A 16,787-nucleotide genomic window follows, 5' to 3' on the forward strand; every position below is an offset into this window, starting at 1 on the left:
ACTGGATTATGCTCGACTTAATGACATTTTAACATGTCATAGCAGGATAACCACAGGGCGATTAATAACATTAATTATGGCAACAATCCATTCAATGTCACCAGCCAGAGGGCCCTGCCATGACGCCTCACCAGGACACTAACAGAATTGCTTAATTTATGTGGCATTAGCTTAGAGATTAGTTGCAAATACATTGCATGAACTGTTGTAATATTCATATGCAGTATGCTGACTGACAACACATCTTTTCAGAAATATGTACTCAAACAGTCCTGTATATGTCCTCAGTATGTGTGGTTAAATTCCATTTTCAAAGAAAACACATGCTCATTTTCAGGTATTTGGGGTTTCTACTTGCATGTTCCATACTTTAACGTGAACACGATCAAATACCGTCTGTCGCCGTCTGAAATGCTCCGCTGTACCTCGTGCCTCTCGAGCCCCCCTCCCGGCTTCAGTCAGACATCCCTGCAAAGTCTGGGAGCTCAGGCCTCTCCCACCGTCAAAGGGTTACGCGTGTTAGGGCCTCTCGCAGACAACGAACCCCTGAAGCACACTTCATGAATGGCAGACAGGGAATCACCCACAATTCAGAGGTTTGAGACTTTAAAATAAATGAAGAAAGAAGACAATGAAATGAATGAACACTGATCCATAGAGAGTCAAGAAGGTCTTTATTCACCGTTACAATCATTAAAAGCAAGAGCAGCATGTGCAGACTTCGGTTTACCTTCAGCACCATATGTAGCAAAGAAGTGCATGTGTTAATGTTAGCTACACAGGTATTGAGGCAGAAACTAAACTTCAAAAAAAAAAGATGGCCTTACAACTTCTTCAGGTAACGAGCATCTCTATTACGCAGCGGTGCATCAATGGTTGATGCTAGTCGTGCTATGATTGGCTGGAATTAGCGAAGGGTCAATTCCCCACAAAACCATGTTGGAAGAATACAACAAAAAGAAAAGTTCAGCCAAAATAGAAAAAAAAAAAGGAGAAGGACAAAGTGTTTATTATTATCTGTACACATTCAAATTGTTCAACTTTTCCCATTTTTTAAATTTTATTTCATAAAGTAATAAATATTCTAAAAAAACACAGTGCTGACAAATAGAACCTGAGTGAGCGGGAAAGCAACAGATAAGAAAAGGAAAACGTAACATCGTGACCAACTTCTCTATAACATGGGAGACATGGCACTTTGGCAAGGCACTTTTTTTTGGAAGTGTGTCACAACCCCCAAGTAGAACCTTGTGGTTCTGTTGACCTTTTTGAAGTCAGTGTTGTGATCAGAACTAAGGCAGAAGCATAACCATAGATAATCATATTAATAATCAGATCCATTTTGATCAGGTGCTTCGAGCAGCCAAACTAAATCGTAATCAATAACACTTTCAACATCAACATCTACACAATAGTCAGTCTGTTAGTATGAAACCAAACATGGCCGCTATCCACCTTCAGAAATTGAGTTGAGTTCTCATTGATCTTTAGGCTTTCTGTTCAGAGCCGCTTGAATACAGCGACAATTGACACATTCATTCCTGAGGAGTTAGATTTGTTTGAGAATAAATATCAGAACAAAATCATAAATAAGGTCTGATGGGCATCAGTTACCGTTTGAAACAATAAACCAGCCTTGAACACTTTTGTCATCAAAGACTGATTCAGTCAGACTTATTTAGGAGCTGTCATTTCAGAGTGTGTGAGGTAAACCAGGCTCAGACTGAAGAGCCTGAGCATCCGCATCACAGCTGAACACGGCAGCGTGCGACGACTGAAGTTTGGAAATTCAGTCAAATATGCAGCATGCAAGTGTACGAGCAACCTTTGGTTGAATAGGTGCACTACTCACCAAAAGAACAGTGCGTCGGAACGCTGTGCGATCGGACCAAAAAGACACAACGCACAAGGTTTGTCCAACAAGCAGCTGAAGCCACTGAGTTGTCACTGGGGAGAGACCACGCAGTGTGGGCGACGGCCACAATGAGGGTCACTGGGGTGCTTTCAGAGGGTTTCCCCCTTCTCGTTAACACTCGACATAGTAGTGACGATGAGCGAGGGCTTTCTCCTTGACGGCCTCCGCTGTCCGCCTCTGATTCAAATCGAGGAGTGCACTCAGCAGCTCGTTTAGGGTGGCCTCCCTGCCCTCTTTCTCCACCCAAATTGTGAGCAAATCGTGGATCTTGTCTTCATAGAGAAGGTGGTCTTTGCTTTTGATGACGTTGTCGACGATACCGATGTGACGGAAGAATCGGTTGTGTTGGTTGAAGTCTATTTCCTCAAAATACTCAAAGCATTTCCTCAGAGACTCGTCACCTGCAAGCAAAGATAAAGAACTTGAAGCGCCTCCGTCAGCTGTGTAGTCCCCAGCGTAGCAATTTCTGTTATTATGAACTTTATTATAGGCTTTTACACAAGTACGTACACCTGAAGAAGTGTACCTGTGGGCCACACTGCCCTGTTTGCATCAGAGTAATGTAAATTAACGTTACCATTCACAGCAACAAGCTTGGGGAAGACCACATCTTCCTAGATGACAAAAGAGAAACAATCATGAATATAAAAAGGTCTGGAATTCTTATTCAGTTACTTTGCAAAAAATCCCACACTCACTTGCTTGAATTTGATATTATTTGGATCAACTACGTCTCTAGAAATGCAAAGATGTCTCAGGTGGGAGTGGAAAGAAATGCAAGCAGCTGTCAAAGGTTATTTTTCGGGAGTTTTTCCTGATCCGATGTGAGGTCCTGGGACAGGGATGTCATATGTGTACAGATTGTAAAGCCCTCTGAGGGAAATTTGTAATTTGTGATATTGGGCTATACAAAATGAACTGAATTGAAAATTGAATTGAATTGAAAAGCCAATAAGGAAATCGTTCTCAATCTTTAACCGGTGCAACGAGGAATGTGACTCATGTGGAAAAACTCTGAACACCACAATGACAGTAGTGTTGTTCATCATACTTAACAATATAATCCCCGGGCACTAGGACCTTGGGGAGGCTCTCACTCTGCCAAATAAAGTCTCTACCAGTGTTACCTGCTTACATTGAGGTTTACCTGTAAGTCCAGGTAGTTACAGAATGTGTCTGTAGTTTTAACGAGTGTTACCTGCTTACATTCAGGTTTACCTGTAAGTCCAGGTAGTTACAGAATGTGTCTGTAGTTTTAACGAGTGTTACCTGATTACATTCAGGTTTACCTGTAAGTCCAGGTAGTTACAGAATGTGTCTGTCTGTAGTTAACGAGTGTTACCTGCTTACATTCAGGTTTACTTGAGGCAAACAAAAGGGAAGCTATTTTGTTGGAAACTGTCTCCATTGAGCGAGTGTGAACGAACTTTCCATTGAATGGCATATTTGACACTGAACTAGTTCATCTTTATCTCAGTGATCGTGTCCAAATGAGCATAAAATATCACAATGAATATCCCATGCAAGCAAAACTAGAGCAAAATCACACTGATTGAAAAATGTGCACACACATTCACAAATGTGACACTGCCCTTGGGGCTTAGCCCCCCCCTTTCGTGGAATCCTACAAACGCCCCTGCACCGCAGTGGAAATATTTTAATTTAAATTAATTTCAAGTACTCACAAAAGCCAACAATAACCATAATGATGAAAGCAATTACAAAATGGTGGTGGTGTCTTTCAGGAAATTTCAGGCGGCCACCTCGAGTTCTGAAAAGTGCAGCTAATGCAGACGTTCCCTAAAGCTGCTGCATTCTCTCTACTGACCACCAGGGGGCGACTCCTCTGGTTGTGTAGACGTCTACGAGACAAGGACTCTAAATCTCTCATGATGTATTCCCTCAGTAAACATTGTAAACAAGACTATGTCTCAATTTCTAGTTTCAAGTCTTCAATACAGCATGGTGTTCATTTAGTAAATTATGGTCCATTTGGAGTCAAATAGACTATAAAGTAGAAACTACTTTATAGTCTACTTTAAAGTAGAGTATGCTTTAGGTGGGGCTACTGTGATTGACAGGTCGCTGCCGTAAACCAGAGCCGTATACGGCGTCTCTATATCACTCCACATTACAAATATGGTCACTTCCGTTCATCGGTTGCAAAAAAACAAACATGGGCGACTATGAAGATTGTTCACGGTAATACAACACACTGGTGTATCCATACGTTACTTGGCATAAGTTGCTCACGAGAAACAAACAAGCAGTAAGCACGTGGGGGAGGAAGGAAGCGAGGAAGGAGGCGAGGAAGGAGGCAGAGGTGGAAATGAGCGGTTACTCTCACCCTCCTGTCGGGCTGCAGGGGGGCCGTGGGGATGGCTCGGGGGGGAGGTGCGGGGAAGGCAGAGGAGGGGAAGCCAGTTAGACTGTGCTGGGAGTTACTGGCGGAGCTGCTGGGGCTTTCGTGCAGTGCTTTGCAGTCGTCCACCGTGCCGGCTGAGGACTTGGCTCTCACCAGTTGCCAGGGCACAGTTAAACAGCTCAGCCGCTGCGTTTCTAGGCCGCTCGGGTCATCGGTGGGACAGGGGTCATGCTGGGGAGGGAGAGGAACATGCTTAAAAGAAGAAAGGCACCTTTGTATTGCTCAATTTAAAAAACACACTCTTTTAATAAAATCAACCCAGGACATCTGAGGATCACACTGCTCCACGCTCATTCTATTTACTTCTACAGTATATATTAAAATATTGTGACTCACCTTTCCAGCTTCCCGCCTGTATTGGGCACTTCTCCCAGAGTCTGAAGGGAGGATGTAAGGAGAGGATTAGGAAACTTTCCCAAAGCCATCAAGCAGCTATGCGACGGCGCCTCCGTGAGACTTAAATTTGTTGTGATGGATAAATCAACACTGAATAACAAAAAGGGCAGAAAACGCCTCTGGCCACACTGAGCAGTGGCGTCAGAGCCGGGGGATTTGAGGCCGGCTCCGGAACCTGAACCCGCACACCAATCTTTGCTGGATTGGGTGGATTTTACCAGCAGCATGGCAAACGGTGGAGACTGGGAGTAGTCCAGTTTAGAGTGATGACGACACACACCCTTACGGACGTCATTATTATGATGATGAAGGCCAGCCTGTCGGTCTGTACTACGCTGCAGTACATCGTCAACGCCACACCTGGCATGTGCGGTCCAGTTCAGGAGGTTCCTGTGCACGTACTGCTTTGACACACTTATGGCGCACAGTGTGTCAAATACATAGAGCCTGCGGTGACATCACCAACCAGTACGCAGCGTGGATGTATAACCACGGTGCTCACTCGCTCACAGTTCTTCACAGCATGGCGGCTCATCCTTTCTGATTGGTTACAGGGTACGTCAGTCTAGCTCTATGCTTGTGTAATAAAAATAAATTTAAAAAAACTCTCACTGCCAACTGGGGGAGACAATAATTCGTCACTCTAGTGTTAACATAAGCAAAGTCTTTCACATCTATTGAAACCATTCAGAGCTGAAATAACTGGCTAATTAATGTTGATCAACACAATATAATTAGCAAATATCTTGATGAAGATGAATTAATTAAGCCAATATGTGACTACAAAGATGTGAGAATTGCCTTCAAAAAAATATATATATATATATATATATATATGAATAAATAAATTTAAAATATACATGCAGATGTCTCGGTGAGCTGCTGTATGCCATTGTCTTTAGATTCAGGCTCACAGACAGCACTTCACTTCCTGCTCTAATGATAATTAAATGGTTTATTTAGCCTTAGAAATACAGCAATTCCATGGTGCACCAAACTTTAGCTGTCAGAAATCAAAATGCGTACTGCATGCTGTAATTTCCTTTGGCCAGTCTTAATTTCCTGAAAGCACCTGTTGAGGCCGTCATTGTTCCATTCAGTGTATGCTGATCAGGGCGGGGCAGGAATTCAACTAGAGCCTATTCTTCCCAACCAAATAAAAATGGGAAAAAATATCTTTGCATTTACGCAACATGGAAACGGAGGATTTTAATCTAATATTTGCACATTCAGGATACTGCATTATCTCAGTTTGTTCTTCTATTTCTGAGAAATCATTTTGTTTTTTTACATACCGGTTGCTCTTCGATGTCTCCACACAGCAAATATTATCACGCCTATCAATACCATAACGACCAGTATCCCAATCGGCAAGCCAATTACTGATGGAAAAAAAAGCACAATTGTAGACCATTAGCACCTTATTATGTCAAGCTTTGTTTCTTTTCTGGTGTTGCAGCTTCACATACTGTATATGTAAAGTCATAATATGCACTTTTGGCCTGGAAATCACACAATAAAAAAATGATAAATGCGGGACATATTTTGCATATTCTCCACGCGTCTCTTTCCAGGTGGTATTAGCGGCCGCCGAGTGTGTACCTGAGGCAAAGCCAGCGGCGGGCTGCTTTTTCTTGCATTCCGTGTTGGTGGTGGAGGTGCAGCTCCTCACTATCTCTTCATCTTCATTGCACCTAGTTTGGAGGCAGGCAAGAAAAAAGACGAATTGAAATTAAAGTGTCTCCAATTGAGCGATCTTCCATCAGTCACTTTAAATTAACCGGGCCTCATTGAGGCGTTCTAGGTTTGATGTGCATCGACTCACCTGGAGCACTTCCTGCACACCTCGCATGCTTGTTCCGGGGCACAGAATCTCCCCGGTTTGCACCGACATTCAGCATCCTGAGCGTGAGTACAAGGGCTTACGATTTCCTGATCTGAGAAGCGACGCAAAAAAGAGCTTGTTAAGTTTAACGTTTAGGCTCAAAGCACTTTGAAAAGGTTGAATATTGATTTTTTTCTCTCTTCCCACGGTCATTCCAATCGATGGTTTAAAGCAGTCGAGGAGAACTACCTGAGCGACACTGCGTGCACTTGAAACAGTACTTATGGTCGTTGGCGTGCTCGTTGTATGTCCCATCGTCGCATTCCTCACACTTCCCCTTCTCTCCTTCTCTGGTGCAGGGCGATGCCATACGCGTACCTAACACACACACACACCAACCCAAAATCTCGTCATACACCTACATAAATCCTTATTGATAACAATCAAGATTGTGCTGCTTCAGCGCTGTGGTGATGGAGGAGTGAATAGAACATGGCTGCATGGGTCTTACCAGCTGGACATTTTAAACAGCAGACGTTGCTGCTCGCGTACTCCAGGTCTTCCCTGCAGCCAAGGCCAGGCTGTAGAAAAGCCCCCGTGAGGCACCAGATCGATAACGCAAGAACCTTCGGGGGGGGGGGGGGGGGGAAGACGACAGTCACCATGTACAAATATATAATGTAGCTATTGTTTGCTCCTTTGTGGTTTTAGAAATCAATTCATTGACCGTGAGACAACTAACGAAAATGACAGAAAGCTAGTCGGCAACAGTTTGAAGCTAGCGCTACCGCCTGGCGGTTGAATGCGTCGGCCAGCCAGTCAAGATACAGTTTACGTTTCGTGTCTTTCGGAATACCAGAAAACATGACTCATAAAATAAGTGATAAGAGATTTAAATATGTCATCATCCCCGTAAAGAAAAAGTATACATAATCTGACATTTAATAAACCAAATGATTAATTACTGTCAGTTGCAGCCCTAATTGGTAAGTGTAAGTGATTTAATAATTTATTTTAGTAAAAAAATGACTGAAGGGCTTCACACTCCAGGGTGGTTCTTTCCGTTTATCGTAGTAAACTAAAAATATCTTCAGAGTGTTGCTCAGATATTTGATATGTTTAGGGACAGCCATAACTATTTCATGACCACGTTATTTGATGTAATTAAAAAAATTCTCCCGACTGTTTCAGTCACACATTTGTGAAGTCATAGTCGACTCCTGTGACGACAGTCTGAGGGGCTTTACGCATCAGTGCCGCTCTCGGGAAGTGACTTGTTTACAAAGGAATACTCATCCATCAAGTTATCATACTAAAAGCACATGAGTCATTGTCTCATGGATGAGATGACTCAACGCTTTCTACGACTGTGCCCGGCCAATGAAATGCACTTGTGATCAGGCCATGAGCAAGGCTTCAGAGGTGGACAGCGTAATGTTTGACATGCTTCAACATCTTCTGGGATTAAAACACCCGCTGAATAAATGTCCTACAATATTGTGAAGATCTGCATATCTGATGTAATGTGAACGTTATGGTAACGTTTTTACTATTGAGACAAACCCTTATCAGCTGAACACAAACACTGTGTCCAAATATAGTCAACACCTGGCCAGGTGGAAAGAAGAACCATACAAGGCAATAGTTTATGTCCACACCCATTTACCAGTTATCCAGCTAATATGATCACGTGCCGTACCGTGCCTACCGTGCCTACCATGCCGTACCGTGCCTACCATGCCGTACCGTGCCCCCCCCATAATCACACTTTATTCAATTTAAATGGGATTAAAACATATTCAACGATTGAAACAATGTATCGTCCGCAAAACCAAAACAATTAATACAAATCAAACAAACCTCCATTCAAAACAATTGAATGTGACGGTAACCTAAGACAATAAAAGACAGCGTTAATCTGAAGGAGTCACGCCATTCACCGACGTGCCGATAATCAAGTCAAGAAACGCCCTTGAAACGTTCTCTTCCGCTCCTCGAGCAGGTTATGCGGAGAGACGAGCGCGTGATCGCCGGATATGAACGCTAAAATATCACGTCAATAAAGCCACTTGGTGGATTACTGCCACGCCGAATTGAAGAAAGATGACTATACAATGCATAGAAGAGGGTCACGTGAGGGTCACTTGAGAGCCGTTTGAGGGGAAACGAGCTGGAATGAATGAACGTGTTACTTTCTGGAGCCGACGAGGAATTTCTCACCTGGACTCCGGCGGAGCGAGACACTTTTAACGGAGCGCTGTGACATTCCGCGAGGACACCAGCTCGCGAGACACACATGTATCCCCCCAAAACGAGGTTCATTCGGTATTCAGCCAATGCCACAGAAAACAGCCCCTTTAACCGGTGTTACGGTTTAACAGGCGGCCCCTGTTAACTGACGACTTTCGGCCGAAAGTCGTCAGTTAACAGGGGCCGCCTGTTAAACCGTAACACCGGCTCACGGGAGAGAGACCTTTACTTCCACCGACTGAGACTTAGCGTATCAATACTCCGCTCGATGGATAACGACTCGACGGAACTTCACTCTCAGGAAGTCGTGTACGCCAATGTTTTTGTAGGAGCGAAGCAGGAATTGTATTGATTTATTTAGTTTTACTTTTGACTTTTTTTTTAATTCAATGCCAGCAACTGGACTCACGGCAACAGCACACTTTTGAAGGACACTTACCAAGAAGAGTGGGCGCGTGGTCATGCTTCCTCGTAACCTAGTCCTCACACGCACATCGACCCGAAATAACTTGTGCGCGGTCCCGATGTGTTGGACCTCTGCGGCCCAGAACGGAGCGCAGGTGATACTGGCTGGGAGGTAGAGGCGGTGACGTCATTGGCTGGGCGGGGCGACGGACACATCCCAGAGGCACTGCCCCGCGACCATGGAGCCAATTGTATACTTTATTATTATTAATATTTTGTAACTCATTCTCTGGAATGAGTTACAAAATATTAATAATAATAATAACATCATAATAAATCAAACATATTGCAACACTGCAACTGCTTCTGATAGTTGTTTACATGTTAGGTGTGGTATGTTAGGTGTGGTATGTTAGGTGTGGTATGTTAGGTGTGGTATGTTAGGTGTGGTATGTTAGGTGTGGTGTGTTAGATGTGGTGTTGAAACAGTGTCATTAAGTTGTGGATCTCATTATTAAACACAATTCAAAAATAAATGCAGAGTGATTTATATTCGTAAATCTAAATCTAAATCTTCAAATGAACACATCTAACAATCATTTATACATCACATTTGGGGAACGTGACCATATGTGACAGGACTTATAGATACAGAGTGATTTGTATATATGTATAACTCAAATATCATCATTTGTATGGATGATTATGATTGTAATCATTGCATTATAACTATGGATGTATTAATATGTGAGGGGTAATTTTTTGGGACTAATTGTAACTACTTTATACTCATGTAAAGTACAAGTACTCAATTTCCCCCATTGCCAATATACACAGAAAAACATAACCCACTTATTGAAGATGTATTTCAAATTATCTACTGAAATAAAAGTACCAACACAACAAGTAAAAACCCTGCATTCAAAGCTGAAGTATTATCAACAAAATGTACAATTTGTATAATTTTTTTTACAATCCTGCACGTCTACCTGTAACTGAAAACACCTCTGTGGGTGAACAGGCCCTTACATTTGCAATACTGTATTATATTTGATGTCTTTTGTATGTAAAATAAAAATCAACCACTAACCACAGTTGTCAGATAAATGCAGTAGAGTCAAACTTTGATATGAATGTAGTGGAGTAAAGTATTAAGTAGCGTACATTAACATAAATAGAGCCACCACTGAAACAGGTTTTATCATTGTGTAGCACCTGGCTAAAAACACAAAGGCTGCAAGGTAATAAATAGTTGACATATGAGGAATTCCATGAATGCAGAATTGTAAAACAACACAGCAGTGACTTGTACGGGCTCTCATAAAACTATTGAATTGGAGTCCTTTAATGGAGTTATTATAATCCTGTTGAACCAGCTGGATGCCTTCACCTCACTTCCATTTGTCCAGACTTTAGACATTTAGACTTTATTGTCCCCAAGGAGACTTTAACTTCCACAGAAGTACATGTCAACAACACAGACTACGACATGGACCTGCTGTTTAGGGATCTGTGGATGACTGCACCAAAATCTGTGGTGTCAGGCCTCTGCCCGAACGTGGGTGTGTGTTCCCAACTTTGAGCGATGACACTGCTTTTTACTTTTTGGATGTGGCCTCCGGTATTTGAGATACACATTTCTGTTAGAAAATGAATATATTTCACTAAATTCTCTTGTTGTTTTTTCCCCCGAGCCCACTGCTCCTTAATTACTAAGGAAGGGTCAAATGCAGAGAAGAATGTATCCACGGGATAAATAAGTGTACATTTCTTTCTTTTCTTTTCTTTAACAAATGTAATTTATTACGTCCGTATTGAAATAAACATAATATTTTGTTTGTAAAAAAGTGACGTGTTTTACACATTTCCTTATATTATATTATTATTATATTACGACCATAAGAAGATAACTCAAGTCACAACCAGACTTGGACTCCAGCTCAAAGATGACTTGGGCACAAAATGACTTGTGACTAAGAGATGAAACCAAAATGACCCTGTGTCTAAACGCTTAGTGCATGCTGGGTAAGACTCCGGCCCCTCGTGCGCCTGCACAGGATTAATAACAGAACCTTTGATTGAAAAAGAGTAGTTTTGCTCAGAAGCATCCAAGTCTTTGTGGTTTTCGGCTAATTAATTTGAAGCAGCAGTTCTTCTTCACCTCTTGAAGTCTGACCCCAGTTCAATTTACAAATGCAGCAGATGTAAATAAAACCCCTCTTCTGCTGCTACACACACCGCATGTCACCTTGGATATACAAAAGGGCTTTCAACGGATCCACTTGTGCTGCCGGAGTGCAAAGTGAATAATCCTCTCTGCTGTGAGGCCCCGCAGCAGGATATAGAAATACTATCGCACACAGCCTCTCATCATAAACTACATAAAGTCATCATCACAGCTTTTAACAGACCTCATTCGGCTGCGTGCGCGCCTGTCTGTTTACCGATGTCTGCAGCGACGCAGATATGCAACCAAACAGGAAGCTCAACTGAACCGTGGTCTGTGAATATATGCTGACGCAGGCCCCCGAGAAGGCATTCAGAATATAGCTGGAGCCTCGGCTTCAGTCGTGATACTGAAGCTACCTTGTATAGCCACATAATTGGAATGGGGGTCACAGTCTGAGCGGAAGCCGTACAGACCTGGTGGGCCTGGTGGACTCGGTTGGGCGACTGATGGTTTCATTGGCTGAGGAACAGAGGCTGCAGTCCCTCTGTGAGCCCACTGAGCACCGCAGGTCATCAACATCTTGTTCTAAGAACACCACACCTCGGTTTTTCCCCCTATTTTATGTCCACAATCGCTCAGCCTCAGACTCACAGAGTCTACCGCACATGGAAGGATTTCTGCGGCGCTCACCCCTGCAGACTGCTGCGACTTCTGTTTTCGATGATAAGGCCGGGGAGGAGGCTGAAACCTCTCAGACACTTTTTTCCAAGATAAGACGTGTGTTTTGCATTCGGGCTGACTGTACTGCTTTCTGCTCATCTGTTGCACCAAGGTCAAGATCAATTCTAACGATATGGACAATATAATGTATCCGTCTCTTACAGGCTCTTCTTTGTATACGGAGAGGAGAGCTATGGTGTAGGGTTAACGAGACCTTCGTGAACTTACTCTGCTTTTCCCCGGAGGAATTGTCCTGTACGAACCTCATCCTTTTAGGTAGCATCATGATGATCATAAATACTCTAATAGAATGCATCCAGTGCCTCCGAATCCAGCGAAACCGTGTGCTGCTCAATGCGGCAGCTGTGGCTCAGACGAAGAGGGAAAAACACATTTCTATTCTATTACATTTCTATCCAACAGCTTGATGAGTTGTCTGGATGGCTGAATTAGAGTGAACCTGTAATGCTATTTGAATAAAACCACTACAGACAGTAAATGCAGCTTCTTCATTCGTGTTTCTCTGAAAGCACTGCTCTCTGCTTCAGGAAGGTTCTTCACAAAGTTCTCCGCAGTCACATTTGGAAGCTGTCTGGTGCCACCACAGTCCGACCTGTGGACGCTGAGCAGCTCCGCTGGAGCATTTTGGGGCTAAAGGCCTTGCTTAAGGGCACCCCGGCATTGTTAACGATGGATGGGCAAGAATTGCACTTCGCTTTCTCCACCTAAATGTATGCTGACCGTGAAACCAGCAACCTTCCAGTTTTTGAGGAGAGGGGCCAAATCAATGGTTGGTGACTGCTCTGGTTAGATTCCAAGAGCTCTTACTGAATGGAATTGCTCGAGGTTTTTCTTTTGGACTTGGATAATATGAGTGTAGAGAGAGGAGGGCATTTTTTCTTTCTTGAAGGATAAATATTTGGTGGCAGGATCAGTTATACATATTTTGAAGAAATGGAAAGATATAGAAGCAGTAGAGGCTGTCAAATTGTCTTAATTGTCGGTGCTCGTCTTACGGGCATGCTCGGTTCCTCGTCTCCGCCAGGCGTAGGCCCGGGGAGAGGTGACGTGTTCGTGTCCTTGCTTTGACCCAGGTCCCTCCCTCCAGACTCTGATGACCTCATTCCCTTTACCTGAGTTTCCCCACCCAGACTCACCTGCATCCTATTCCCTTCATTACTCCCTCTGTTCATGTACACCGCTTCAGTTGCTCTCTCTCTCTCGGCCAGGTTGTCTGGTGGGTTTTGCCCAACTTTGCCACTTTGGGGTAGTTTGCTACGGAGACCGATTACTAGGTTTGACCTCTTGTTTTATTTTGATCTGAACTTTGGAGTAAACCCCTTGGACCTGAACTTGGGTTTGTGTGTTGTTGTCGGCCTCTGTGTGAACAGAACAACATGCTAAAGGCAACAGGAAAGCCTTCTTCATTTGAACCCTACCCAGAGATCAGTCATGCATTCAGTTGAATTACTTGCTGAATATTTTAATGAATGGAGACTTCCGCCATTACTCGACTTCTTGGCGTAGAAGGAGCTTTATTGCTGTCATGATCTCAGGTTGACGGCTTCTGTCTTTCACTTTATTGATGGAGGAATTCTCTTGGAAAAGTAGCATGTTTCGTACTTTTGTGTGTGTGTGTGTGTGTGTGTGTGTGAGAGAGAGAGAGAGAGAGAGAGAGAGAGAGAATGTACATGCTTCTGTAAATTATAAGTGGAAATCAGTTAGACCCTTTTTTTTTAATGAAGTAAGCAGTGACTGCCAATTAATGCTGTGCCACGAAGCTGATTAGGAGTCTGTTAGCTGGCCACAATGCTAATGTTGGAACATACAGTAGTTCTATTACCACACGTGCCTCACAGCCATGTGCAAGAAACTCTGCTAATACTCTCATAATTGTCTTAATCTTATTTGATAATGCATGCAGTCGTGCCATTTCTACAAACACGAGACGCAGAGTACAATTAGTCCGTTCGCCTGTGATTGTGTTTGATGGCTGAAATCCAGCCACAAACACAAGCTTTTCCATTCAGGGAATATTGAATATTGAGTTTTTAACATTTCATTTCCTGCATGCTGGTGACTTTTAAAGAGAACTTTTTTTTAATGCACCAATTTCTGCCTCAACTTATGGTGGAAATGTCCTCATTCATTTCAAAGGAAAACGCTAACTTCTAGCGCCTGGATTCTCCTGGTGATCAACTTTTCAGATTGAACATAAATCTGATTATAGCATATTGAACCATAATCTCTCACCAAACTGTAAATTAACAATTAATTTGTTTGCTGCAAAATAACTAATGTTGAAACAAGTTGAGATCTTTCAACTGTACATTTATTTCCAAAAGGCTGCATATACATTTGCAAATTCTACTGTACAGAAAACATCAACAATTTCCATAATTATAGATACATTATACCACAAAGCTGCCTGGCATGACCAAACGCAGATGTTCAGCACTAGAAAAGCTCTGCAGCCTATTCAATATTATAATCTTAAATACATTTCAACTATAATTTTTTTAATGTATGTCAGTGTGATTCATTTGTTCTATTTCTTTTCATCCGCATGTGTACTTTACAACATTCACCATTTACAGTAGTTAAACAAGGCACAAGAAGAGTGACATGAAGCCGAAGGCCATGCGTAAAGCCAAAAAGAGCATGTGGCCAACAGGGAACTCTCGTGAAACAGGGTTAGCCTAACACCAAAGCATTACACAGTGAGAATACCTTTGTTTATGTGTGTATGAGCTCACTTTCAAAACTGGATTCTTCAACATGTTTATGAGATTCAGAGGACAGAATGAAGGTGCTTGGTAAATGTGACGCACGTTCTCACTCCCAACTCGTCAAGTACCAACTCTTCGCTTCGAACTACGATGCTCTCTGTCTCAGTTTCCGGTCGTTACACGAAGGTATGCAATATGTGGATTCATTTTTGGACGATGATGATAACCTGCTTCTCATTTTTGTATCTTAGTTTATAAGGGCATAACCAGTTGTTTACTATGCACACCTGAGTGTAAGAAATACTCAAATGTAGTGAGAGTAGTATGTTGAGTCAAATCAAACAGTTTGGCTTCATATTATCAGCCCATAATTAAATAATTCAATCATCAGAATAATTGTTCTTGTTTGAGGAATTTACCAGTAGCTACCGGCCATTAGTCACTGGGCAAGATATCTATTGTGCATCCTTGGTTTCATGCAAACTGGCTTTTCAAAATAAAGTTGCGTGTTCACAAGAAACAACCTGGTTAGGTTGAGGCAACAAAACGACATAAAAGATTGTGTTTTGGGTGAAAATAATAAGTTTGTTTCCTAATTGGGTCAGCTACATGAAGTGATTGACGTAACGTTGGGTAACTCTGGCCCAACATTGTCTTTTAGTTTCACACGATACACAAACAGCAGCCTCCTGGTCCAAAGTCCTGGAGCATCGGCCAACCCAACTCTTCACTCTGTGTATAATTCATAGCTCTTTATACTACTTCATATTTCCCTCCACAACTACAGCCACATAACGCGTCACAGGTCGACGCATTGGCTGATCACCGAGCTGCTGTAATTGACGACTTGGGAGAGAGATCGGGCTGCATGGGCTGCACAGACAGGATGCTCTCGGCGTAACATAAGCCGCCGCTAAGCGTTGCCAAAGCCAACATTTCCATTTTAACATTATTTGCTTGCAGGAATTAAAAGCGAAATCCATATAGTCACAAAAAGGAGAGAAAAAGAAAAAAAAAGAATACCTTTCCCATTCCTTTCTTACCCGCTCATTATTTTAAAGAATTAGAAATACGTAGAGATGATGCAGAGAAATAAGAAGCCATGCATGTCAGGTCAGATATGCTCAGTGATGTATTCAAAGTCACCATATCATTCCTGATAAAACCACTCAGGGACATATTCAAAGTACATAGTGTACAGCTCTCTCCCCTTGGAAAACGCCAACAGAATATAAATTAGAAAGAGAATTGGTCTCTGATTCCATATTGTGCCACATTTTGCTTTTAGCTCACGGACTCTTTATACATTTGAGAGTATCAGCACTGAGATTATAGACAATGTTTGGGGATGTGTGGGCACTATAGGCCATGGAGTGGATAAAAGCAAAGATTGACTCAACTAGGCATAGATATTAAGTGGGAGAATGCAGCCACCGGTCAAAGTTTGCTTCTTTTTGTTTGAATAAGTATTCAGCAGACCAAAAACTAGCCACAATTGTGGGTGTTTACAGTTGATGATAAAGTATATCCTCAATGAAAGGTGCTTCACTTTGCTTCAACTTTTTAGATAGAGACAGGAATATGTACATTTGCACAAAAAAAATCTGAATTGTGGAAAAACTGGAACTGCCAGCAGCTGTCTGAATTTTGTTGCAACTAGAGTAGTGTTCTTATTGTAAGCATGGCCTCTGAGCGAAAGGAAGGTCCTGAAGGATAAATATTTGTCGACGAGAAAAAACATCTTTGACAAGTTGTTTTCTATTTTTTTTTTTATATAGGACTTTATCGTTTATCGATTTCTTTCTCCAAATGTCACCCTCCTCTGCCTCAGTAATTTTATAATGTGTTAAATTTGACCCACAGTAGCCCTTATACCGCATTGCACCACACAAACGTACAACATGTTGTTCATTTGTGTCCTCAGCACTCCGTGTTTAACAAGCTAACATAGC

General features: G+C 42.5%; 1 protein-coding gene across 2 annotated transcripts; it reads right to left on the reverse strand.

The window, feature by feature from the left end:
- Positions 1–657: 657 nt before the first annotated feature.
- hdr (hematopoietic death receptor) lies at positions 658–9,396 on the reverse strand. 2 transcript variants are annotated; one of them, XM_034540830.1, is made up of 10 exons: positions 9,251–9,396; positions 7,073–7,187; positions 6,811–6,939; positions 6,562–6,673; positions 6,339–6,430; positions 6,032–6,118; positions 4,677–4,717; positions 4,263–4,511; positions 2,493–2,529; positions 658–2,316 (listed from the first exon to the last, which is right to left on the reverse strand). In XM_034540830.1, the coding sequence occupies exons 1-10, from the start codon at positions 9,272–9,274 to the stop codon at positions 2,027–2,029; spliced, it is 1,176 nt and encodes a 391-aa protein (XP_034396721.1). In that variant the 5' UTR covers positions 9,275–9,396; the 3' UTR covers positions 658–2,026. The 2 variants fall into 2 exon arrangements, with proteins under 2 accessions (XP_034396721.1, XP_034396722.1); XM_034540831.1 differs by having other exon boundaries at positions 4,434–4,511; positions 9,251–9,393.
- Positions 9,397–16,787: the final 7,391 nt, after the last annotated feature.

Source organism: Cyclopterus lumpus, chromosome 9 (assembly GCF_009769545.1).
Source record: "Cyclopterus lumpus isolate fCycLum1 chromosome 9, fCycLum1.pri, whole genome shotgun sequence".
Taxonomy (NCBI): Eukaryota; Metazoa; Chordata; class Actinopteri; order Perciformes; family Cyclopteridae; genus Cyclopterus; species Cyclopterus lumpus.